The 27,356-nt window shown below is 45.8% G+C and overlaps 1 protein-coding gene across 1 annotated transcript; it reads right to left on the bottom strand.

Annotated features, from left to right (window-relative positions):
- Nucleotides 1-528: 528 nt before the first annotated feature.
- On the bottom strand, nt 529-26,467 carry LOC114808969 (olfactory receptor 2H2-like). The gene is made up of 7 exons (XM_029057287.1): nt 26,325-26,467; nt 17,132-17,363; nt 12,538-12,675; nt 11,571-11,638; nt 5,388-5,541; nt 1,887-1,951; nt 529-1,516 (listed from the first exon to the last, which is right to left on the bottom strand). Exons 1-7 carry the CDS (start codon nt 26,465-26,467, stop codon nt 529-531), a joined length of 1,788 nt encoding a protein of 595 aa, XP_028913120.1.
- Between the last annotated feature and the right edge of the window lie 889 nt (nt 26,468-27,356).

Here is a 27,356-nt window from a genome sequence, read left to right as displayed (position 1 = left end):
CCTGTCCCACATGAAGCTTACAATCTCAGATGTAGATTCTGAGTCCCCTGAGGGATAGGGATTGTATCTAACTACCACCTGTCTAGTCTCTCCCGGGGCTTAACACAGCATTCTGCAAATTGTAAGCATTAAGTAAATAAGAGTTTAATTAGTTAAGAGTAAATAAGAGAGTTGGTATATCATCCCCATTTTACATATGAGAAATCTAAGGCCTAGAGAGGTTCAAAGCCTCGTCCAAAGTCTCTCAACAAGGTAGTGGCTAACCTGGGACTAGTACCCAGTTCCTGTGACTCACAAACCTGTGCTTGTTCCACTCAGTCATGGAGCTTCCTTTGAGTAAAGGGCCACTGTATGGTCTCTATGGTTAAGCACTGAACCAAAATGGAGGCAAAAATCTTGGATAGCTGATCTTTTGAGTTCCTTTCCTGTTCTAGAATTCTAATAATACCCTGATCTTGGAAATGAATCCATCACGCCCACCCTTCAAGGTAAGTCACATCCCTCCACTAAGAGGCCACCCCTCTTGGTTCAGTGTTTCAAGTCTTCTGGAAGCCTCTCTCTGCCTATCCTTGTCAGCCTCCTAACAGCCTTCTTGACCTCAGTGTTCTGCAAGGAGTAGATGAGTGGGTTGAGTGTAGGGGTGACCACAGTGTACAGTAGGGTGAGGAATTTGCCCTTCTGCTGAGCATAGTGGTTCTTGGGATGGAGGTAGATGGCTGAGACAGTGCTGTAAAGGAGGGAGACAACCACCAGATGGGATCCACAGGTTCTCCAGGTCTTGTGGCATCCTAAGCCTGATTTGATATTCAGCACAGCCCCAGCAATGTGGCCATAGGAAATCATGATCAAAATCAAGGGCACCACCAGGAGGAGGACACTGGCCACAGACATCTGGACCTCGTTGAGGGTGGTGACCCCAAATGCAAGGTAGATCAGAGCAGGCACCTCGCACACGAAGTCATCCACTAGTCGAGTGTGGCAGAAAGACAGGCAGAGGGTGGATGAAGACTGGATCAAGGCCTGAATTAGCCCAGTCCCCCAAGCTATAGTAGCCAGGAAGAAGCAGGGGCGTGGATGCATAATAGTCAAGTAGTTCAGGGGTTGGCAGATGGCCACATAAAGGTCGAAGGCCATGACCACTAGCAGGACACACTCGGTGGCTCCATGCCACAGAAAAATATAGAGCTGGACAACACAACCAAGGTGACTGATGACCCTTTCTGAATGAATCAGGTTGACCAGCATTTGGGGGACACAACTAGTGGTGAAGCCGAGCTCCAGGAAGGAGAGGTTGCTAAGAAAGAAGTACATGGGGGTGTGGAGGCAAGGGTCAAAACAGGATACCAGGATGATGGTCAAGTTCCCCACTAGGGTCAAAAAGTAGAAGATGATAAGCCCAAAGAGTAGCGCTTCCACCTCTGGCTGATTAGAGAAGCCTGCCAGGATGAAATCTCCCATAAAGCTATGGTTGGCCACTCCCATCTCTTCCTGGCGGGGACCTCTTTCACTGAGGATGCTGCAAAGGAAAATGGAAGCTATATGCCAGTAGTGCCTGAGCACAGAGGCAGGGTAAAAGGGTCCTGTGGGCAGGTAATGTGTCACTTCATTATTCTGTACCTCCCAAGAGCCTAGAACAATGTGCTGCATCAAGTGGGGGCTCAATAAATTCTACTCCTACTACTTTCCTTACCCCTACTCCTTCTCAATATATCAGTGATATTGTACAGTGTGTACAGAACACTGTAGTAAGCAATGGGAACAGCACAATTCAACAGAGTTGGTAGACACATTTCCTCCCCACAGTAAGCTTACAGTTCAATCCTACTACTAGCTTGTGGACTGTCTAGAAGATGAAGATGATGGTGAAGACGTAATTGTAATATTACTATTCCTCTTTCATCCTCTGCAACTTCCTCATAATCAGATGTTCTTCAGTGTATTGGCTTCGCTCCTATAAGGAAGTAAAGAAAAGACAGAATGAAAGGATGAGCTCTGGTTGAGGGAATGTTAAGGTGACAATTTGTCCAGTTTCATTCTTTACAGCCTAGTTTACAGATGGGCCATCCCTTGCCCAGTTATTGTATGAGATCAGTTCTTTTATATCTACTTTTTTCTTTTGTTACATTTTTTTGTGTATGTGTTGATTTTTTTTTAATTTTCAGAGTCATGGCTCTTGCAGCTGGGGCCCGCAGGTTGGGAGAAGCAGCAGAGTTCATATGAACTTGGGAGGGAATAACTGTGGAGCAAGTGGAGGTCAAGGACATTTCCAGGAAATGCTCTAGGATCCTGCTAAATCAGTGTGAATCATTAAAATAATGCAAGGGAGCACCACCACACTATTGCTGCATATCCAGAGTACTCTGGGTGACAACATATGAGTCACTGGACATCCTGGAGTGGGTATGTTTGTGGGCAACTAGGTGTGTTGTGTCAACTTCCTCCCTGCAGTTTCACATTTCCTTCTGCTTTCAAGACATCTCTCCTTGAATGTCCTACCATATCCTCGAACTTAACTTGTTCAAAATAGAACTCCTTATCTTCCCACCCAAACCTGCCCTTCCTCGATTTTCCTATCACTGTTGACAGCAACCCCATCCTTCCTGACTCACAAGCCCATAACCTTGCCGTTATCTCTCTCGTTCAACTCACATATTCAGTCTGTCTTTAAATCCTGGAGGTTCATCCTTCACAACATCACTAAAATATGCCCTTTCCTCTCCACCCACACTGCTACTGTGTTAGTCCAAACTCTTAGCCTATCCTGCCTTGATTACTGTACTGGCCTCCTGCTGACCTACCTCCCTCCTATCTCTCCCCACTCCAGTTCATACTTCACTCTGCTCCCTGGATCATTATTCTATAAAATGCTCAGTCCGTTTTTTCCCACTCCTTAAGAACCTCCAGTGGTTGCTCACCCACCTCCACATCAAACAGAAATTCCTTACCATGAGCTTTAAAGCATTAATCACCTAGTCCTCCCTAGCTCACCTCACTACTCCCTACCACAACCCAGCTCTCACACTGCACTCCCCTAATGCTAGCCTTCTCACTATACCTCAATCTTGTCTATCTCGTCTATCTAAGCCGTGGGACTTGGCCATGGAGCTGAAGTGGAGGGAGAATCAGCATTTAAAAATAAAAAAATGCCAGCCAAAAAGGCATCTGGTGTCATATCAATTCCAGACATAGACAGACCAGCTGGAAATCAGCCTGTCTAGTAGGAAGACAAATAAATGGTCACCCTACTTAGATGCCAAGATGGGTTTTCTGATGGTGAAACCTGGAAGAGACAGTCACAGGAAGATCCACTTCCAAACCTTCTAGGGTCTAGGTAATCAGGTGGTCAATGCTATTTAGTAGACAACCTCTCTAGATAAACTCCTGTTCCAGGCACATTAATTACATCTCTAGGGTCCTTTATGCAATAGAGTGAACTCAGTTTTAAGTCCATTCAAAAGATACTACGTGTCTTCCTTTTCCAACAGTATATCCTTTCTTATTTCATGATACCTTAAAATGGTATTTTACTTTTGCAAATCTCTTTCATACTGAGAAGCAGTATTGCTTAGTGGAAAGTACATAGGCCTGGAAAGCAGAGGACCTAGGTCCTGAAGGCTACCTGCTCTGTGGCAATGAGAAAGTAATGACCTTATCTGTGCCTCAGTTTCCTCATGGGAATTCAGTTCCCATTGTCCTTCTTCATGTGAAATGGGGACTGTGTCTGACTTGATTATCTCCTAACTAACCCAGCACCTAGTACTATGTGCTTGGCACATAGTAAATGTTTAAAAAATACCACCATTCTTATCATTTCAAATTCCTAATTCCTCTTTTGTTCTGAAGCATCTATTAGATGGGTAGAGACAGATATTTTCATTCCTGTTTTATAGATGAGGAAAATAAGGCACAGAGAGGTTCAGTGACATGTTCAGGGTCACACAGAGGGCAAATCTGGAATTAGATCAGAACCCAGATCCTCTGGGTTTTGTTCCCATGCTTTGTCCTCTAGAGCTCACTGCCTTTGTCACTCCATCATCTCACCCCTTTCTTCTCTCTTTTCTGTTCCCTGCCCTCCAAAAATATCATATCAACCCCCAAAAGAATGAGGGGTGGCCTTGCCAAAATATAGCTACAATTCTTCCACTTGTTCCCACCTCTCTCTCCCTTCTGACTCTCTGCAGTCCTCCACTTGCTCCTCTGCCCAGCTCAGGAAAGGGAGATTCAAAGAGGCCCAGTACTCCAATATATTACAGTACATTTACAGTGAACTGGGTGTTGGTTCTCCACCTGCAGTATTTAATGCCCTGGTGTGCCAGTGCCCATCTTCTGCTGGTTGGGCTATGCACCCTTCCCCAGCACCATGCCTCCTGCCCGAGTGAGACCTCATACCTCACGTTTAGACAATGGATGCCAAGTGAAGATGTGTGGCATGATCTTATGTCCAAGCAGGATACCAGAGCTACCAGATGGGTGACTCCAAACCCAGGGGGTCAGCCTTAAATACCTCTGAGAGATAGAATCCTGTGTCCAGAATGAGAGCTGGAGAGGGGAAACACTCACGGTCTGCTCTCATTTTTCTGCCTTCCTCCCTCTTCTTCTTGTGGGGGACAATAGATTCAGCTAGGGGGTAGATCTTGGAGGGAGTGAAATCTTTCATTCTACCTATCCAACAATTATTCTTCTCCACTTCAAAACCTTATTGAAGACACATCTCCAAGAGGCCTTTCCTGTTTAAGCTCTCCTTTCCTCTTCTCCCTCTCCCTTCTGCATCAATCTGACTTGCTCCCTTTGTGGTTCCTTGCTCCCAGCCCCACACCACTTAGGTACATATCTGTAATTTATTTATTTATATTATTGTCTGTTCTCCCCTCTAGTCTGTGAGCTCAGTGTGGACAGGGGATGTGTTATATTGTACCCTCCCAAGTGCTTAGGGCAGTGGTCTGCACACAGTAAGTGCTCAATAAATGCAATTGACTCATTGAGTGACACTTTCTCTCCTTCCCAAGAATTAGAATCATCCTGCGGTAGTCCTGGTTAAAAAAGCATAACGGTAGGTCTGTGCTGCAGTCAGAAGGAGGAGACACTCCTCTCCACTGATGCAAGGGACTCAGATAATGGTCTAGGAGTCTCCAATTCTTGCTCTTTTGAAAATCTCCCTGAAAAGGCTAGAGAAACAGTGGAGTGGTTGGAAATAAAGCTTTCATCACCATCTACTTCTAGGGTGGGGCAGGGGGACCTGTGAGCAGGAAATGGGTAAAAGTGATGGAGCTGATCAGAACAGGAGATTGATCAGAACAGGAAGGCCTTCAATGTGGATGAAGAGCAGAGGCTGGAACAGTTTCTAAGGAGAATGAATTCTATCTGCAGAGCCCATCCTTTGATCTTACCTGAACCAGTCTCTTCCTTTCCTTCAACTCAGACAGCTGGAGAACTGGAGCGATCAGAAGCATGAGCTTTTCTGGGTGACTATTAGGAGCTCTTCCCCCAAAGGCCTCAGCCAGAGTGGAGGTGAATATTTCTGGAGTGAGAGATCCCTGAAGACTAATGGAAGAGATAGGGAAAGGACGTGTGTGGGTTGATTCTGCAGAGGCCTTGAGGAACTTGAGATCCCTCATTGGCAATTAACTTCAGGAATCAAGATATTCAAACCAGAGTCTCTGTGGGGAGAAGAAAGGGAGATAGAAGCCAACCCCCACCCTCCTTTTCCTTGTGTGTGACTTTGGGCAAGTCACTTAACTTCTCAGTGCCTCAGTTACCTCATCTGTAAAGTGGGGATTAAGACTGTGAGCCCCACGTGGAACAACCTGATTCCCCTGTGTCTACCCCAGCGCTTAGAACAGTGCTAGGCACATAGTAAGCGCTTAACAAATACCAACATTATTATTGGTATTCTAACTAAGAATACCAATACTAAGAATAGTTCTGAGTGCCCCATTGCCTTGAAAGCCAGGGAAGGCTATGTGGTCCAAGGGTAAAAAAGCCTTGGGATATTGAATTCCCCAACAGCTTGCTCACTGGGACCTTATAATAATTTGTTAAGCGCTTACTATGTGCCAAGCACTGTTATAAGCACTGGCTAGATACAAGGTAATTAGGTTGTCCCACATGGGGCTCACAGTCTTAATCCCTATTTTCCAGATGAGATAACTGAAGCACAGAGAGGTTAAGTGACCCCTGACTCCCAGGCCCGTGCTGTTTCCACTGAGCCACGCTGAGGAAACCTGGGATCTGAGACTGAGACAACTTGGAATGAGCTTGAATTGTTATGGCTTCCATATAAGCCGACCTCACAAACTTCAAATTTATCCTTTCCTGCCTTAATTCTGCCCTCTCCTCCACCAGGCAAAACTTCTTCTCCTCCCTCATCGACACCCATGCCCATCACCCCCGCCGATGGTTCCGGACCTTTAACTCTCTCCTTAGGCCCCCTGTTCCTCCCCCTCCCCCATCTCTCACCCCTAATGATCTGGCCACCTATTTCCTCACGAAAATCAACACGATCAGGTCTGAGCTCCCCAAAGTCACCCCTCCACCTCTCCCCTCCCCCCCACCAACCCTCTCCCCTACTTTCCCATCCTTCCCTGCAGTATCCTCAGAGGAGATCTCTTCCCTCCTCGCAAGTGCCACCCCCTCCACCTGCGCCTCGGACCCCATTCCCTCTCACCTTATTAAAATCATCGCCCCTGCCCTCCTCCCTTCCTTAACTTCTATTTTTAACTACTCAATCTCCAATGGCTCCTTCCCCTCTGCCTTCAAACATGCCCACGTCTCCCCCATCCTAAAAAAACCCGCTCTTGACCCCACTTCCCCCTCCAGTTATCGCCCTATCTCCCTACTACCCTTCCTTTCCAAAATCCTAGAACGAGTCGTCTACAGTCGATGCTTAGAATTCCTTAGCTCCCATTCTCTCCTAGACCCCCTCCAATCTGGCTTCCGTCCCCTCCACTCTACCGAGACTGCTTTCTCTAAGGTCACCCATGACCTCCTTCTTGCCAAATCCAATGGCTCCTACTCCATTCTAATCCTCCTTGACCTCTCTGCTGCCTTTGACACTGTCGACCATCCCCTCCTCCTCCATACCTTATCTCACCTTGGCTTCACGGACTCCGTCCTCTCCTGGTTCTCCTCTTACCTCTCTGGCCGGTCATTCTCGGTCTCCTTCGCTGGCGCCTCCTCCCCCTCCCATCCTTTAACTGTTGGAGTTCCTCAAGGGTCAGTTCTTGGCCCTCTTCTGTTCTCCATTTACACTCACTCCCTTGGTGAACTCATTCGCTCTCATGGCTTTGACTACCATCTCTACGCAGATGAAACGCAGATCTACATCTCTGCCCCGTCCTCTCCCCCTCCCTTCAGGCTCGCATCTCCTCCTGCCTCTAGGATGTCTCCACCTGGATGTCGGCCCACCACCTAAAACTCAACATGAGCAAGACTGAGCTCCTCATCTTCCCTCCCAAACCCGGTCCTCTCCCAGACTTCTCTATCACCGTGGATGGCACGACCATCCTTCCTGTCTCTCAGGCCCGCAATCTCGTTGTCATCCTTGACTCATCTCTCTCGTTCACCCCACACATCCTATCCGTTACCAAGACCTGCCGGTTTCACCTCTACAATATCGCCAAGATCCGCCCTTTCCTCTCCACCCAAACGGCTACCTTACTGCTATGGGCTCTCGTTATATCCCGGCTAGACTACTGTGTCAGCCTTCTCTCTGACTTCCCTTCCTCATCTCTCGCCCCGCTCCAGTCTATTCTTCACTCCACTGCCCGGCTCATCTTCCCGCAGAAACGATCTGGGCATGTCACTCCCCTTCTTGAACAACTCCAGTGGTTGCCTATCAACCTCCGCTCCAAACAAAAACTCCTCACTCTAGGCTTCGAGGCGCTACATCACCTTGCCCCTTCCTACCTCTCCTCCCGTCTCTCTTTCTACCGCCCACCCCGCACGCTCCGCTCCTCTGCCGCCCACCTCCTCACCGTCCCTCGGTCTCGCCCATCGGTCTCGCCCATCCCGCCGTCGACCCCTGGGCCACGTCCTCCCACGGTCCCGGAACGCCCTCCCTCCTCACCTCCGCCAAACTGATTCTCTTCCCCTCTTCGAAACCCTACTTAAAACTCACCTCCTCCAAGAGGCCTTCCCAGACTGAGCTCCTCTTCTCCCTCTACTCCCTCTGCCACCCCCCCTTTACCTCTCCGCAGCTAAACCCTCTTTTCCCCCTTTCCCTCTGCTCCTCCACCTCTCCCTTCCCATCCCCTCAGCACTGTACTCGTCCGCTCAACTGTATATATTTTCATTACCCTATTTATTTTGTTAATGAAATGTACATCGCCTCGATTCTATTTAGTTGCCATCGTTTTTACGAGATGTTCTTCCCCTTGACTCTATTTATTGCCATTGTTCTTGTCTGTCCGTCTCCCCCGATTAGACTGTAAGCCCGTCAAACGGCAGGGACCGTCTCTATCTGTTGCCGACTTGTTCATTCCAAGCGCTTAGTACAGTGCTCTGCACATAGTAAGCGCTCAATAAATACTATTGAATGAATTAATCACATATCACTTGGATTACAAGCCACTTTCACAGCCATAATTGCTTTCTCCTTCATATTATCTCTAGTGCAGAAGCAATGGCAGAGTAGTTTATAGTTGGGAAGACTGAGGTCCAGAGAGATTATGTAATAAGACTAAGGCATGGCATAGGGTCAGCACTGTGGTGTGGTCACTTTTGGTCTGTAAATGGGCACAAAAAAACCTTTGGATGCACTTTGCGATGCTTAATACTAATTTTGAATGCACTTTGCTTAATACTAATTTTGATGTTTATTAAGCTCTTACTATGTACCAGGAATTGCATTAAGCACTGGGGTAGCTTCAGTGCAATTGGATCAAAAATAGTCCCCATAACATATGGGGCTCAGAGTCTAAGGAGGAAGAACAAGTTTTTAATCTTCATTTTATAGATGAGAAAACTGAGGGATAGAAAACTTAAGTGACTTGCCCAAGGTCATACAGCAAACAAGTGGCAGTTCCAGGATTAGTACCAGGTCTCCTGACTTCCAGTCCTGTGCTCTTCCCACTGGGCCATTGTGGCTTCTGCCCACCCATTCAGTCACTGACCTCTGTGATCCAGTGTGAAAAAGATAGGTAGGGATGGGAGAATGTCAGTGGTCCTGCACAAACTATTAACACTATAATCAATTTCGCATTCAGTGACCTCTACTCTATCCTAATCCTCCTCGACAGCTCAGCTGCTTTCAGCACTATCGACCATCCCCTTCTCCTGGAAAGATTATCCAAGCTTGGCTTCACTGACACTGTCCTCTCCTGGTTCTCCTATCTCTCTGTCAGCTATCTCAGGGTCTTTCACAGGCTCCGCCCTTGTCTCCCACCCCCTAAATGTGGGAGTCTCTCAAGGTTCAGTTCTGTGTCTCCTTCAATTTTCCATCCACACCCACCCCCTTGGAGAACTCATTCACTACCATTGCTTCAACTACCATCTCTAAGTGGATGATTCCCAAATCTACATATCCATCCTCAATCTTTCTTCTTCTTTGCATTCTCTCATTTTCTCCTGTCTTCAGGACATCTTTACTTGAATGTTCCACAGCCACCTCAAATTTAACATGTCCAGAACAGAACTCCTTATCTTCTCACCCAAACCTTATCCTCCCCAACCCTCTCACCACTGTAGACAATAGCACATCCTTCCTTTTTCATAAGTCCACAACCTTGGCAATATCCTCGACTGATCTCCCTCATTCTATCCACATATTCAATCTGTCACTAAGTAATACTGTCAGTTCAGCCCCCACAGCATCGCTAAAATCCACCCTTTCCTCTCCATTCAAACTTTTAACCATGCTAAGCTAAGCATTTATCCAGTCCTCTGTTGATTACTGTATCAGCCTCCTTACCGACCTCCCTGCCTCTTGTCTCTCCCCACTCCAGTCCACATTTCACTTTTCTGTCCTGATTATTTTGCTACAGAAATGTTCAGTCCACATTTCCCCACTCCTTAAAAACCACTGCGAACTTCTCACCCATTTCCTGCCTCTGGCCTGGAATGGCCTCCCTCTTCATCTCCAAAAGAGAAACACTCTCCCTACCTTCAAAGTCTTACTGAGGGCACATCATTTCCAAGAAACCTTCCCTGACTAAGCCCTATTTCCTCTTGTCCCACTCACTTCTGTGTCACCCTGGCATTTGGATTTGCTCCCTTTTATCACTCCTCTCTCAGCTCCGCAGCACTTATGTACATATCTGTACAAAAGCGTTTCTACAGAAACATTCTGGCCATGTCAACGACCTCCTCAAAAGTCTCCAGTGGTTGCCTATCAACCTCCATGTCAAGCAAAAACTCCTTACTATTGACTTCAAAGGTCTCCATCACCTTGCCCCTTCCTACCACACCTCCCTTCTTTCCTTCTACAGACCAGACTGCACACTCCACTCCTCTGGTGCTAACCTCTTCACTGTGCCTCGTTCTCACCTGTCCCACAATCGACCCCTGGCCCACATCCTACCTCGGGCCTGTAATGCCCTCCCTCCTCAAATCTGCCAAACTAGCACACTTCCCCACTTCAAAGCCCTACTGAAAGCTTGTTTCCTCCAGGAGGCCTTCCCAGACTGAGCCCCCCTTTTCCTCTGCTTCTCCTCCCCTCCCCATCACTCAGACTCCTTCCTTCTGCTCTATCCCCCTCGGTGCCCCACAGCACTTGTGTACTTATGTATAAATAGTATAAATTATTACTTTGTTTATATGGTTAATCCTGCCTCTTGCTTGGAATGCCCACACACTTCATGTATGACATACTATTACTCTCCTTGCCTTAATAGTCTTATTAAAAGCACATCTCCTAGAGGCCTTCCCTGACTAAGCCCTCATTTCCTCTTCTCCCACTCCCTTCTGTGTTACATCTGCACTTGGATTTGCACCTTTTATTCACCCCCCACCTCAGTCCCACAACACGTATGAACATATACGGGATTTATTAATTTATATTTAAGTCTGTATCTCCCTCACTGTAGGCAGGGAACATGTTTACCAACTCTGGTAAAGTGTATTTTCCCAAGCGCTTGGCAGTAAACACTCAGTAAATACAATCGATTGATTGGTTGATTTATTTGTTTTCTATAATAAGTGTAGGAACTTGGGCAAAACAAGTTTGTCAAAGGTCTAAAATCTACTGGGTTCTAAGGCATCACAAAGGATAATGGAACTTTCTAGCAGTAGCTCCTTATGTCCTCGTGTCTTGTATCCTCAGCACTTCCTATTTGTAACTATTCACTTGCCCTTACAATTATGAATTCCGATTTATTCTGATATTCTCACCTGACAGAATGACCCTGCTCCTTATTTAATCCCTTTTCGTCCTGTTCCCATGAACTGTCAGTAATTGCTCTCTGTTTCCCCAGTGAGATCATAAACTCCATGAGGACAGGGACTGTGTGTTCACTTCTCTTCTACTTTCCTAAGCTTTCTGTAAACTGCTGTACATTCATTGGGTGCTCAATAAATACTAATGATAGACAAGAAAGTTGCCCCAGGGGATTATATCAATTTCCCATCTTCCTCACAGGAGCCTGCTCAGGGCTTCTTTCACATCTTTGTTACTCGGGTTGGGGGTAACCACAGTATTGGTTGCCTATCAACCTTCACACAAAACAAAAACTCCTCACTCTTCGTTTCAAAGCTCTCCATCACCTTTCCCCCTCCTACCTCATCTCCCTTCTCTCTTTCTACTGCCCACGCCATACATTCCGCTCCTCTGCCGCTCACCTCCTCACTGTCCCCTGTTCAAGCCTATCCCACAGTCGACCCCTGGCCCATGTCCTACTGCTATCCTGGAAAGCCCTCCCTCCTCACATCCTCCAAACTAACTCTCTTTGCCTCTTCCAAGCCCTACTGAGAGCTCACCTCCTCTAGGAGGCCTTCCCAGACTGAGCTCCCCCTTTCCCTTTGCTCCCCCTCCCCTCCTCTCACCCTCTGCTCTTCCCCCTTCCCCTCCCCTCAGCACTGTGCTCATTTGTATATATTATTACCTTATTTATTTTGTTAATAAGGTATATGTCTTCTTGATTCTATTTGTCTTCATGATGTTGTTTTGTTTTTGTTTTGTTCTGTTTTGCTTTGCTGTCTGTCTCCCCCATTTAGACTGTGAGCCCATCAGTGGGCAGGGATTTTCTCTATCTGTTGCCAAATTGTGCATTCCAAGAGCTTAGTACAGTGCTCTGCACATAATAAGCGCTCAATAAATACTGTTGAATGAATGAATATAGAAGATGGTGAGGAACTTGTTCAACCTGGGGAAATAATGGTTCCATGGCTGGATGTAGAATACAGTAATGGGGCCATAGAATAGAAACATTACTACAAAATGGGACCCACAGGTCCCGAAGGCCTTACATCTCCCCTGGGCTGAATGAAACCTAAACACCTCCTGTCCAATATGGCCACAGGAAACCAAGCTGAGGAACATGGGTAGCACACCATAGAGGAATGAGGTCATGAAGTGTTCAATCCTAATGAAGTTTGTGATGATACCGGTGATTTTAACCAAGGCAGGTTTTTCAACAAGTAGTCATCCACAACATAGTGTCCACAGAGGGACAATGGCAAGGTAGGTATCAAATGGACTAGGGACTCCACAAAGCCAAGGACCCAGGTCATGACAGCCAGTTGCTGACAATGGTAAGGATGAAGGGTAATGGAATGGCCAGTATATGGCTATGCAATGGTCAAATGCCATGACGGTTATTCATTTATTCATTCAATCATATTTATTGAGTGCTTACTGAGTGCAGAGCACTGTACTAAGTGCTTAGTAGAGTGCAATAAGCAGGCACATCCCCTGCCCACAATGAGCTTACAAACTAGAGGTGGAAAGACAGCTCACTGTGGGCAGGAAGTGTGTTTGATGTTATATTGTACTCTTCCAGTACAGTGTTTTGCACACAATAAGCACTTAATAAATATGATTAGCAATGATAATGATAATAATAAAGAAAATTACAGATATGCACATAAGTGCTGTGGGGGCGGGAGTGGGGAAAAGCAAAGGGAGCAAGCCAAGGCTATGCAGAAAGGAGTGGGAGATGAGGAAAGGTGGGGCTTAGTATGGGAAGACCTCTTGGAGGAAATGTGTCTTCGTTAAGGCTTTGGAGGGGTAGAGAGTAATTGTCTTTCAGATTTGAGGAGAGAGGGTGCTCCAGACCAGAGGCAGGTCATCGGATAGGTGGTGAGATAGGTGAGATAGAGGTACGCTGAGGTTAGCACTACAGGATCAAAGTGTGTAGACTGGGTTGTAGAAGGAGAGAAGTGAGGTGAGGTATGAGGAGGCAAAGGGGTGGAGTGCTTTAAAGCCAATGGTGAGGAGTTTTTGTTTGATTCAGAAGTGGATGGGCAACCACTGGAGTTTTTTGAGGAGCAGAGTGACTTGAGAAGCAGTGTGGCTCAATGGAAAGAACATGGGCTTGAGAGTCAGAGGTCAAGTGTTCTAATCCCTGCTCCACCACTTAGCTGTGTGACTTTGGGCAAGTCACCTAACTTCTCTGTGCCTTACTTCCCTCATCTGTAAAATGGGGATTAAGACTATGAGCCCCACGTGGGACAACCTGATTACCTTGTATTCTCCCCAACATGCCCCAGCACTTAGAACAGTGCTTGGCACATAGTAGTGCTTAAAAAATACTATCATTATTATTATTATGTCCAGAACGTTTCTGTCAAATAAATCATCTAGGCAGCAGAGTGAAGTATGGACTGGAGTGGGGAGAAACAGGAGGCTGGAAGTTCAGCAAGGAGGTGCAGTAATCCAGGAGGGATAGGATGAGTGATTGTGGTATTTTGGTCACAATATGGATGGAGAGGAAAGGGCAGATTTTAATGATGTTGTGAAGGTGGGACTGAAAAGATTTGCTGATGTATTGAATGTGTGGGCTGAATTCATTCATTCATTCATTCAATAGTATTTATTGAGAGCTTACTATATGCAGAGCACTGCACTAAGCGCTTGGAATGTACAATTTGGCAACAGATAGAGACAATCCCTGCCCAATGATGGGCCCACAGTCTAACTGGGGAAGACAGATGGACAAAAAAAAGACAATATAATCACGATAAATAGAATCAAGGGGGTGTACATCTCATTAACAAAATAAATAGGGTAATAAAAATATATACAAATGAGCACAGTGCTGAGGGGAGGGGAAGGAAGAGGGGGAGGAGCAGAGGGAAAGGTGGTTTAGCTGAGGGGAGGTGAAGGGGGGAAGGGCAAGGGAGCAGAGGGTGGAGGAGGAGCAGAGAGGGAGCAGAGGGAGCAGAAGGAGAAGGGGTAGCTCAGTCTGGGAAGGTCTCTTGGAGGAGGTGAGCTCTCAATAGGGCTTTGAAGAAGGGAAGAGAGTTAGTTTGGTGGAGGTGAGGAGCGAGGGCATTCCAGGACAGCGGTAGGATGTGGGCCAGAGGTTGACGGCAAGATAGATGTGAACGGGGGCCAGTGAGGAGATGAGTGGCAGAGGATTAGAGCGTGTGCGGTGGGCAGTAGAAAGAGAAAAGGGAGGTGAGGTAGGAGGGGGCAAGGTGATGGAGAGCCTTGAAGCCAAGAGTGAGGGTGTTCTGTTTTGTGTGGAGGTTGATAGGCAACCACTGGAGGTTTTTAAGGAGGGGAGTGACATGCCCAGAGCGTTTCTGCAGGAAGATGATTCAGGCAACAAAATGAAGAATAGACTGGAGTGGGGAGAGACAGGAGGAAGGGAAATCAGAAAGAAGGCTGACACAATAATCCAATCAGGATATTATGAGAGCTTGTACCAGCGCGATAGCCATTTGGCTGGAGAGGAAAGGGCGGATCTTGGCCATATTGTAAAGGTGAGACCAGGAGGTGCTGGTGACGCATCTGGATGTGTGGGGTGAATGAGAGAGCTGAGTCAAGGATGACACCAAGGTTGCAGGCTTGAGAGACGGGAAGGATAGTTGTACCATCCACAGTGACAGGGAAGTCAGGAAGAGGACAGGGCTTGGGAGGGAAGATGAGGAGCTTAGTTTTGGACATGTTGAGTTTTAGATGGCAGGCAGACATACAAGTGGAGGCAGGAAGAAATAAGAGCCTGAAGGGAGGGGGAGAGAACAGGGTAGGAGATGTAGATTTGTGTGTCATCTGCATAGAGGTGATAGTTGAAGCCATAGGAGCGAATGAGTTCATCAAGGGAGTGAGTATAGCTGGAGAACAGAAGGAGGCCAAGAACTGACCCTTGAGGAACCCCTACAGTTAGTGGGTGGGAGGGGGAGGAGGATCCTATGAAGGAGACCGAGATTGAGTGGCCAGAAAGATAAGAGGAGAACCAGGAGAGGATGGAGTCCGTGAAGCCAAAGTGAGATAAGGTGTGGAGGAGAAGGGGATAGTCGGCAGTGTCAAAGGCAGCTGAGAGGTCGAGGAGGATTAAGATAGAGTAGGAGCCATTGGATTTGGCAAGAAGGAGGTCATGGGTGAACTTTGAGAAAGCAGTCTTGGAAGAGTGGAGGGGACAGAAGCCAGATTGGAGGGGGTCTAGGAGAGAGTTGGAGTTGAGGAATTCAAGGCAGCGAGTGTAGATGACTCATTCAAGGAGTTTGGAAAGGAAGGGTAGGAGGGAGATAGGGTGATAACTGGAAGGGGAAGTGGGGTCGAGAGAGGGTTTTTTTAGGATGGGGGAGACATGGGCATGTTTGAAGGCAGAGGGGAAGAAGCCGTTGGAGAGTGAGCAGTTAAAGATAGAAGTTAAGGAGCGGAGGAGGGAAGGGGCGATGGTTTTTATAAGGTGAAGGGGAATGGGGTCCGAAGGACAGGTGGAAGGAATGGCACTTGCGAGGAGGGAGGAGATTTCCTCTGAGGGCAGAGGGGAAGAAGCCGTTGGAGAGTGAGTGGTTAAAAATAGAAGTTAAGGAGGGGAGGAGGGAAGGGGCGATGGTTTTTATAAGGTGAGCGGGAATGGGGTCTGAAGGACAGATGAAAAGTAGTTTTGCCTGGCGGAGGAGAGGGCAGAGTTAATGCAGGAAGGGATAAATTTGAAATGGATAAGGTTGTCTTGGTGCTTGGACCTTCTCCAGCAGCGCTCAGCAGCTCGAGCATAAGAGTGAAGGAGGTGATCAGAGGCAGAGATCCAGGGCTGCGTGTTAGTGGAGCGAGAGCGGCGGAGGGAAAGGGGGGCGAGTGAGCTGAGATGGGTAGAGAGGGTGGAGTTGAGAGTGGTAACCTGATCATCAGGAGTGGGAAGAGAGGATGGGGGGCAAGGTGGGGAGAGATGCTTTGGCAGAGACGGATGGGATCAAGAAAGCGGTGGTCTCTGTGGGGAAGTAATACAGATTTGCAGGGGGAAAGAGTGTGAGAGAGGACTCAGGTGAGAAGGTTATAGTCTGAGAGAGAGATTTAAGAGTTGGTGAGGGAGGAGATAGTGCAGCGGTAAGGGATGACAAAATCGAGGGTGTGACCAAGTTGGTGAGTGGGTGAGGTGAATGAGAGAGAGGACTCAAGGATAATACCAAGGATCTGGGCCTGTGAGACAGGAAGGATGGTGGTGTCATCTACAGTGATGGGAAAGTCAGGGGTAGGTCAGGGTTTGAGAGGGAAGATAAGAAGCTCTGTTTTGGACATGTTAAGTTTGAGGTGACAGGAGGACATCCAAGTAGAGATGTCTTGAAGGCAGGAGACGATGTGAGACTGGAGAGAGGGAGAGAGATCAGATCAGGGCTGTAAATGTAATCTTGGGTCTCATACACATAGAAGTGGTAGTTGAAGACATAGCAGCAAACGAGTGTGAGTGTGGGTGTAGATGAAGAATAGAAGGAGACCCAGAACTGAACCTCGAGGGACCCCCACAGTTAGGGCATGGGAGGCAGAGGAGGAGCTCGTGAAAGTGATTGAGAATGAAAAGCCAAAGAGATAAGAGGAAAACCAGGAGAGGACAGCATCGGTGAAGCCAAGGTTGAATAACGTTTCCAGGAGAAGGGAGTGGTCCAGTGTTGAAGACACCTGAGAGGTTGAAAAAGATTGGGATGGAGTGGAGGCTTTGGATTTGTCAAGAAGGTGATCATTGGTGACCTGCAAGTGTGTCAAAAGGACACACTCAGTATAATCCAAACCCAGAGAGATATAGAGTTGGACCATGCAGCCTTGATTGGCTATGGTTCTCTCTGGTCTGTGTAGGTTCCACAGCATCTGTGGGACAATGTTGGTGATGAAGCTGTGGTCCAGGATGGAGAGGTTGGAGAGGAAGAAGTATATGGGGGAGTGGAGATGGGGTTTGAAGTAGGAAAATAGGATGATGGTCAGGTTGTCCAAGAGCGTGAAGATGTAGTAGGTCAAGATGAGCATGAAGAAGATATATTCTAGGGAGCTTGGTTGGAGAAACCCATTAGGATGAACCCATCTGGGGTACTCTTATTGGTGGGATTCATTAGGCCTCCTTTCTTCTAGTTAACCATTCACTGGCCATTCTGATGATGTAATAGGAAGAATGTTAATTAAGCCTATTGTCAAACATGGGATTTCAGCCTGTAGGAGCATGGCTAGAATTCTAGTATTTTAGGTGGGAAATAGAAAGAAGGATAGAGCAGAAAAGGAAGAAAGATAAAAAGACAGATAAAACGAGAGATGATTAGCTAGGTAGACAACTAGCTATAGAGCTACAGATGGACAAATTTCCAGTGAAGATACTTTATTTTTTTTACGGCATTCATAAAATGTGCCAGCCACTGACAAAACACTGGGTAGTTTCAGGATAGTAAGGTTGGACGCAGTCCATGTCCCACATGGGGTTCACAGTCTTAATACCCATTTTACAGATGAGGTAACTGAGGAACAGAGAAGTTAGAGACTTGCCCAAGGTCACACAGCAGACAAGTGGCAGAGCCATGATTAGAACCCAGGTCATTCTGGCTCCCAGGCCCCCTGCTCTAACCACTAGAGAACACTGCTTCATGATTCTTGTTTAGATTCTTACATAACACTGTAGCAGTACAAGTTCATATATTAAATTAGACCTTTTCTGGTTAATCTACATACCATTATAGTCATAATACAGTTACTCATAATACAGTTATAGTTATACCTGTAAAGTGGTTCCTAATTATCCAAATCCATTCCTGTGTGTATGCTTGTGTGTATGTGCATCACCAAATAGCTGCTACCATGTGATTGAATCAAGGAATTTTGATGAGGTTTTAAAGTTACCCTGAGGATTGTACTTATATACTAATCTTGGCTTCCAAATACTTTGCTGTGTGCTCAGTGTAAAATGAGACTATACCTTAGTTATGTAAGCTAATGAATACTAAGTATCATTTGTTTGTTTCACATCATCAGCACTGCAAAAACAGTCTTTATGGCCACAGTGGTTAAGAGATAATTGAGTATCTACTGCTGGGTAGAGGAGGCAGAGAAATCAGCAACAAGACTTCCCCATCTAAGCCCTTGTTTCCCCTACTCCATCTCCCTTCTGCTTTCCCTATGCACTTGGATCTGTCCCCTTAAGGACTTGATATTTAATTCATCCTCAACCTCACAACACATATTGATAATTTATTTTAATATCTGTCTCCCTTTCTAGACCATACGCTCCTTATGAGTAAGGAACTTGTCTACCAACTCTGTTGCGGAGTACCCTCCTAAGAGGCTAATACAGTGCTTTTCACAGAATAAGTGCTTAGTAAATATCACTGATTGATAGACTGATTGACAGAATTTACTCCAGTGCTTGGAAAATACTGAGCACTTAACAAACACTATAATTATTATTATTAGTAGTAGTAGTAAAACTGAGAGAAGAGTAATTACTCTACCTGCCCTGCAGAAAAAACCTCTACACACAGTAAGTGCTCATTGATTGATTGATTGATTGACTAATTTAGTCGCTTTATAGGATTTTACCATGAGTGATTTCATCTTTGAATACAGAAGGTAATTCTATCCAAATCTACTAAAGCCTTGCATATTCAGAGTCATGTATCCTAACCCAAGGGCCAAGGGATTCCCCAGCTCAAGATATGAGCTTCAGGTGACAGACAGGAAACTCATTCTTCCTTTTTTTCAGCTAAAAGTGCTTTAAAGGTGATGACCATAAGTGGGAATGAAGAAGCTACTTATCCTTTTTGTTTTGTTTTATATGTTATTTGTTATGTGTTTATCCTGTGACAAACACTGTTCTAAGCACTGGGATAGTCACAATTTTATCAGGTTGGATACAGTGCCTGCCCCTCATAGGGTGCACAGTCTAAGTAAGAGGGAGAATAGGTATTGAATCCCTACCTCTGTGCAGATGATTCCCAAGTCTACATTTCCAATCCTGTTCTCTCTCCTACTCAGCAGTTTTGTATTTCCTCCTGCCTTCAGATATCTCTAATTGGATGTCCCACCAACCCCTCCAACTTAACATGCCTAAAACAGAACTTCTCATCTTCCCACCAAAACCTTGTACCCACCCTTTCCCATCATTCTAAATAGCACCAATCAATCAATCAGTCATATTTATTGAACACTTATTGTGTGGAGAGCACTTGTACTAAGTGCTTGGGAAAGTACAATATAACAGAGTTGTTAGACACATTCTCTGCCACAGTGACCTTCAGTCTAGAGGGGAAGGCAGACATTAATATAAATAAATTAAAGATATGTTCATAGCCGCTGTGGTGCTGAGGGGGTGGATGATGAAAGTGAGCAAATCAGGGTGATATAGAAGGGAATGAGAGAAAAGGAAATGAGGGGTTAGTCAGGGAAATCTTGGAGGAGTTGTGCCTTCAATAAGGCTTGAAGAGGGAGTTGGGGAGAGTAATTATCATCAGATATGAAGAGGAAGGGCATTCCAGGCCAGGAGCAGGAAGTAGGCAAGAGGTTGGTGGCAAGATAGATGAGATCGTGGTACAGCGAGTAGGTTAGCATTAGAGAGGAGTGAAGTGTGCAGGCTGGATTGTGGTAGGAAAGCAGCAAGGTGAGGTAGGAGGGGGCTAGGTAATTGAATGCTTTAAAGACGATGGTAAGGAGTTTCTGTTTGATGCAGAAGTGGGTGGGCAACCCCTGGAGGTTCTTGAGGAGTGGGGAAACATGACCTGAACGTTTTTGTAGAAAAATGATCTGGGCAGCAGAGTGGAGTGTGAACTGGCCTGGGGAGAGACAAGAGTCAGGTAGGTCAGCAAGAAGGCTGATGCAGTAATCAAGATGGTATAGGATAAGTGCTTGGTTTAACGTGCAAATAGCAACCACCATCCTCCCTATCTCACAAACCCATAACCTTGGTGTTATCCTTGACTCATCTCTCTCATTCAACCCATATAGTCAATCTGTCACTAAATCCTGTCAGTTCAGGCTTCACAGTATCTCTGAATTCCCCCTTTCCTCTCCATCCAAACTTTTTATTAAGTGCCATCGAGTCATTTCTGATTCATAGTGACTCCATGGATATGCTTTCTCCAGAACGTCCTGTTCACTGCCATAATTCACAACCTTTCTAATGGTTCTTCCATTACCTTTGTTATGGTCTCTAACCATCTAGCTGTCGGTCTACCTCTTCTACATTTTCCCTGGACTTTTCCTAGCATTAGTGTCTTCTCCAGAGAATTAGCCCTCCTGATTATGTTTCCAAAATATGCTAATTTAAGTAGAGTCATTTAGCCTTCCAAAGACCACTTAGGTTTAATTTGCTTCAAAATCCATTTGTTTGTCTTATGGGCAATCCATGATATTTTCGAAAGCCTTCTCCAACACCACATTTCAAAAGAATCGATGTTCTTTCTATTTTGCTTTTTCACTACCCAGGTTTCAGATCCATACATTGTCACTGGAAACACCATAGAGTTGACAATTTGTGTTTTTGTGGCAATTGTTACATCAGCACATTTCATGACTTTTTCCAGACTCTTCATAGCAAATCTTCCTAACATTAATCTTTGGTGTATTTCTTGACTACTAGTTCTTTATTATTGATTATCGATTCCAGAAGAGACAAATTGTCTACTATTTTAGTCCAAATGTGCTAAAATTTTCAGTTGTCATGATCTTTGTTTTCTTAACATTCAAATATAGGTTCATCCTTTTGCTCTGTTCCTTAACTTTTAATGATAGATCCTTCAAATCTTCTTCACTTTCTGTTAGTAGGGTTGTATCATCAGCATAATGAAGATTGTTTATATTCCTTCCTCCAGTCATTACTTACCATTCATCTTCATCCAATCTGGCTTCTCTCATTAGGTATTTAGGGAAAAGGATGAGGCAATAAGATGCATCCTTGTCTTTGTCTTACACCCTTTCTAATGGGAAACCTATCTGTTTCTGTTCTTATTGTAGCCTCCTGTTTATCTTACAGATTCCATATTAATACAATTAAATGGTCCAGCAAGCCCATTTTCCTTAATATATTCCAGAGTTTCTTGTGATCCACGCAGTCAAAGGCCTTACTATAAACAGTAAAGCACATGCTGATTTCCTTTTGATAGTCTCTTGTCCTTTCAATTATCCAGCAGACATCAGCAATAATATCTCGCATCCCTCATCCTTTCTGGAATCCTGCTTCAACAACATCTTAACTGCTACCATGTTAATCCAACTTCTCATCGTATCCTTGCCCCCCTGCCTCCAGTCTCTCCCCACTTCAGTCTTCATACTTCATTTTGCTGCCCAGATCATTTTTCTGCAAAAATGTTTAGTCTCTGTTTCCCCACTCTTCAAGAACCTCCAGTGGCTGCCCATCCACCTCTACATCAAACAGAAACTCTTTACTATAGAGCCAGAAGCACTCAATCTCCTTGCCCGCCCCTTCCTCTATCTCCTATCATCTCTACACCAATGCCACCCAAATCTACATCTCCTCCCCTGTTCTCTCCCCCTCCCTTCAGGCTCGTATCTCCTTCTGCCTCCAGGACATCTCCACCTGGATGTCTGCCTGCCACCTAAAACTCAACATGTCCAAAACTGAGCTCCTTATCTTCCCTCCCAAGCCCTGTCCTCTTCCTGACTTCCCTGTCACTGTGGATGGTACAACCATCCTTCCCGTCTCTCAAGCCTGCAACCTTGGTGTCATCTTTGACTCAGCTCTCTCATTCACCCCACACATCCAATCCGTCACCAGTGCCTGCCGGTTTCACCTTTACAATATGGCCAAGATCCACTCTTTCCTCTCCATCCAATGGCTATCATACTGCTACAAGCTCTCATAACATCCCGGCTGGATTATTGTGTCAGCCTTCTCTCTGACCTCCCTTCCTCCTGTCTCTCCCCACTCCAGTCTATTCTTCATTCAGCTGCCCGGATCATCTTTCTGCAGAAACGCTCTGGGCATGTCACTCCCCTCCTTAAAAATCTCCAGTGGTTGCCTATCAACCTCCGCACAAAACAAAAACTTTTCACTCTGGGCTTCAAGGCTCTCCATCACCTTTCCCCCTCCTACCTCACCTCCCTTCTCTCTTTCTACTGCCCACCCTGCATGCTCCGCTCCTCTGCCGCTCATCTCCTCACTGTCCCACCGTTCACGCTTATCCTGACGTCGACCTCTGGCCCACATCCTCCCGCTGTCCTGGAATGCCCTCCCTCCTCATCTCTGTCAAATTAACTCTCTTCCCCTCTTGAAAACCCTACTGAGAGCTCACCTCCTCCCAGAGGCCTTCCCAGACTGAGCTTCCCTTTATCCTTCTGCTCCCTCTGCTCCCTCTCTGCTCCCCCTCCACCCACTGCTCCCTCCCCCTTCCCCCTTCACCTCCCCTCACCTAAGCCTCCTTTCCCTCTGCTCCTAGTCCTATCCCTTCCCCTCCTCTCAGCACTGTGCTCATTTGTATATATTTTTATTACCCTATTCATTTTGTTAATGAGATGTACATCCCCTTGATTCTATTTATCGTGAATATGTTGTCTTGTTTTTGTCCATCTGTCTCCCTCGATTAGACTATAAGCCCGCCATTCGGCAGGGATTGTCCCTATCTGTTCCTGAATTGTATATTCCAAGTGCTTAATACAGTGCTCTGCACATAGTAAGCGCTCAATAAATACTATTGAATGAATGAATGAATAGTACAGCCCAGCCCGCACACTACACTCCTCTAATAGAGAAGCAGCATGGCTCAGAGGAAAGAGCATGGGCTTGGGAGTCACAGGTCATGGGTTCGAATCCTGATTCTGCCACTTGTCAGCTGTGTGACCTTGGGCAAGTCACTTAACTTGTCTGTGCCTCAGTTACCTCATCTGTAAAATGAGGATTAAGACTGTGAGCCTCACGTGGGACAACCTGATTATCCTGTATCTACCCCAGCGCTTAGAACTGTGCTCTGCACATAGTAAGTGCTTAACAAATACCAACATTATTATTAATGCCAAGCTACTCACTGCTCCTTGATCTCATCTCTCTCACTACAGGCCCCTCCCACACATCCTGCCTCTGGCCTGGAATGTTTTTGCTCTTTATATGTTAGACATTCACTCCCCGCACCTTCAAAGCCTTATTAAAATCACATCTCATCCAAGAAGGCTTCCCTGTTTAAGCCCTCATTTCCTCCTCTCCCACTCACTGCTGCCTCACCCTTGCACTAGGATTCACACCCTTTATTCACCTGTTCCTCAGCCCCATAGCACTCATATACATATTCATAACATTTATTTAAATTTAACTTTTGTTTCCCACTCTAGACTGTAAGGTCAATGTGGGCAGAAAACTTGTCAACCATTCTGTTATACTGTACTCTCCCAAAGGCTTAGGACAGAGTTCCGCACACAGTATGCACTCAATAAATACGACTAATTAATTGAATGATAGATTGATATCATGATGGGGAGCCATGAAACAGTTAGTTGAAAGAAACACCACTAAAATTTCCTAACACAGTCAAGTTCCCAGGGGCCTCATTAAGCCTCTGCAAGGTGAAACCCCAGATCTCTTCACCCTTAAGACTTGTTAGCAAAGATAATGAACTCTCCAATCGCAGACCTGTGGGGCCTGTTAATTAGAAGATAATTGCAAACCAACCAATGAAAGAATCCAAATAAATAAAAATGTGCTGAAATCTCTAAGACACCTCAGGGACAGAAGCACAAACCTTGGAGGATACCTCCTGACATTAGTAGCAGGAATAGCAAAACTATTGCCTGTACTAGGAACACTTGGTTCAAATGTGTGATCAAATTTAATTTAAACTTCTTGCTCTTGCAAGCATGACATCAGCTCTATGGCTAAGCAATTTTGGGTCTCTGAGAGCCTTTATTACAGAGGTTATGTGAATCAAGCAGTTTGTAAGATGTGTTGCACTCAGAAAGGAGCTCAAACAGTATCATTACTCCAGTGATGCTGCTTTCTAGACTTTAAGCTCATTGTGGGCCGGGAATGTGTCTGCTTATTATTGCACTGTACTCTCCCAAGCACTTGGTACCATGCTTTGTACACAGTAAGCATTCAATAATAAATTGACTGACAGACTCCAATACTCATAGAGACACAGAGATTGATTTTCTCTGATAGGAAGGATGTCAAGCCACCTTTACAGGATAAAAGTGGGGTAGATGGATTGGGAACACATCCCCATCTCCATCCCCATTCTGTCCTAGTAGATGACACCGAGGGTGAAAATAAAAACATTTTCTACGAAAGAGGGTATGGAAGGGGTGGGTATTGTGGGGAATGGTATGGAGTCAGTTTGCCACCATGGGAAAATCCTGGTAATCCCCCAGCAGGGGCTGGGGACAGGGCCAGGAGCTGCAGTCCCCTTCCATCCTGGCCTACATGGACAGGGGTGTCACCCCCTGACATCCAAAAGTATCACCATCACTGTGGAGAAACAATTTTAACACCTAAATGGCCATTTGAGAATACTTTCTTTTACCAAAACCAAGTTTCAGTCACTTTTGGGTTACTCCTACCCCTGGGTTATAACTTTATCCCATGCAACCCAATGAACCTGCATTTTTGCATCTTCAGAACAAGTTTTGAAGAGCTTGGGCCTGGGAGTCAGAGGAGCTGGGTTCTTATCCTGGCTCCACCACTTGTCTACTTGGATACTTCGGGCAAGTCATTTCATTTCTCTTTGTCTCAGTTCCTTCAATTGTAAAATGGGGATTAAATACCTATATTCTCTCTCCTAATTGGACTGTAAGCCCTCTTTGAGACATAGACTATGTTCACTCCTTGTCTCATATCTACCTTAGCACCTTACAAATTTGTGCATTTATTTGCTATATGCTATTATTTTGATTGAATAGTTTATTGCATTTTTCATCCAATCAATTCATTCAATCATATTTATTAAAGCACTTACTGTGTGCAAAACAGTGTACTAAGTGCTTGGGAAAGTACATTATAACAACCAACAGACACATTCCCTGCCCACAATGAGCTCACAGTCTAGAGACAAGCTCACAGTTTAGAGACGAGCTCACAGTTTAGAGAACTCACAGAAAGTATTCACTGAGTGCTTAGTCTGTGCAGAGCACTGCACAGAGCACCTGGGGAGTACAGTCCAACAGAGTTGGTAGACCCATTCCCTGTCCACAAGGTTCTTTTCTTGATTTATTTTGATTTCCCATTTTGTAAATATTTTTCAGTCTGCCTCCCTTGTTAAATTGTAAGCTTTCTGAGGGAAAAAAACATGCTTGATCTGCATTGTATAGTCCCACTGATTTAGTTCAGCACATTGCGCTCAGTAATCACTCAGTAATGATCATTAATACTACACTACGACTACTACAAGGGAGAATTCCTCTCCCTTCACTGGGAGAATGCTGCCTTTGATTCAGTATTTGTTAGAAAGGCAAAGTCCTTCAGGTTTTGTACTATTCTGGAAATATTTTGGGAAGAGCTTTCCAGTCTTTTTCCATATCCCTGTGGTTGGTGAACAGAGTGGTCTAACGGAAGGAGCATGGAACTAGGAGTCAGACGATTTGGGTTTTAAAACCAGCTCAGGCACAGACCTTCTGCTGTTTGACTTTGGGCATGTCATTAACATCCCTATGCCTCAGTTTCCTCATCTTCAAAATGTCAGTAAAATGCCTACTCCCTATCTCTTATATTGTGAGCCCTGCCTGGGGCAGAAACTATGTTTGTTCAGAATTTCTCAGAATTCAGTGCATATGTTGTGAGGATAAAAATGATTTAAATAGTGTGTAGGCATTTTGGAAAAAAAGCATTTATATTAAATTATTATTATTGTTATTATTGCTATAGTTGTTGTGTTGTTATTCATTTTACTGTTACTGACACCTCCTAGGGAATTGGAACCCCTATGATTCCCTGACTCCCTCCCATCAGCAATATCACCCCAGCTCATCTGTCCTGACAGATTCAGTGTAACTCCACTTGTGCAGCACACAAGCTAAGCTTTATTTTACTCACCTGTGCCTCCTGACAGCACAGCCTTCTTGGTTACAGGTCACCAGGGGCTCCCCAGTGGGCAGTCCTCTGACCAGCCCCCATGAACAGCTGCAAGGGTTACAAAGCATCTCCTTATATCCCCACTCCTCCACGGTCACCTCCATTTGAGACAGCCTCTTTGATTAGCCATTTTCCTTCGAGCAAAATTAGAGGCCCCTTTTTCATTTCTTTAGTAAATCTGCCTTCTTCCTAGCAATGTTCAAATGAGATGACCACCCCATTTTCAGTTTCATCTTGGCTCAATTGGTCTTCCTGGTCAAGGAGGATATGTGTCCTATTCTCTCAATCACAGAGAGAGGAAAGCATTATGTTCTTCTTTTTATCTGGGAAACTGGCCTTGTCCAGTTCCCCAGTGGAGAAAACCAGGCAGAGGAAAAATATCCTGTTCTTAAGGGCCCAGCATCACCTCTTTGTATTTGGCTCACAATGTAAGCCCTCCTGGGGTCACACAGGACATCAACTCCTAAATGTCAAGCTCTGCATCACCTCCTGCACTCCTGGAGTCCCTGAAGATCCTGTACTCATCTTGCTGCAGAAACGTTCTGGGCATGTCACTCCCCTTCTTAAGCACCTCCAGTGGTTGCCTATCAACCTTCGCTCAAAACAAAAACTCCTCACTCTAGGCTTCAAGGCTCTCCATCACCTTGCCCCTTCCTACCTCTCCTCCCTTCTCTCTTTCTACTGCCCACCCCACACACTCTGCTCCTCTGCCGCTCACCTCCTCACTGTCACTCGGTCTTGCCTATCCCGCCGTTGACCTTTGGGCCACGTCCTCCCGTGGTCCTGGAATGCCCTCCCTCCTCACCTCCAACAATCTAATTCTCTTCCCCTCTTCAAATCCCTACTTAAAACTCACCTCCTCCAAGAGGCCTGCCCAGACTGAGCTCCCCCCTTTTTCCCTCTGCTCCCTCCACCCCCCCTTCACCTCTCCGCAGCTAAGCCCTCTTCTCCCCCCTTTCCCTCTCCTCCTCCCCCTCTCCCGTCCCACCCCCT

This window comes from Ornithorhynchus anatinus, unplaced genomic scaffold, assembly GCF_004115215.2.
Source record: "Ornithorhynchus anatinus isolate Pmale09 unplaced genomic scaffold, mOrnAna1.pri.v4 scaffold_80_arrow_ctg1, whole genome shotgun sequence".
NCBI lineage: Eukaryota > Metazoa > Chordata > Mammalia > Monotremata > Ornithorhynchidae > Ornithorhynchus > Ornithorhynchus anatinus.
The sequence above is the reverse complement of the archived record's forward strand: the minus strand, read 5'-3'. Positions and strand labels throughout refer to the sequence as shown.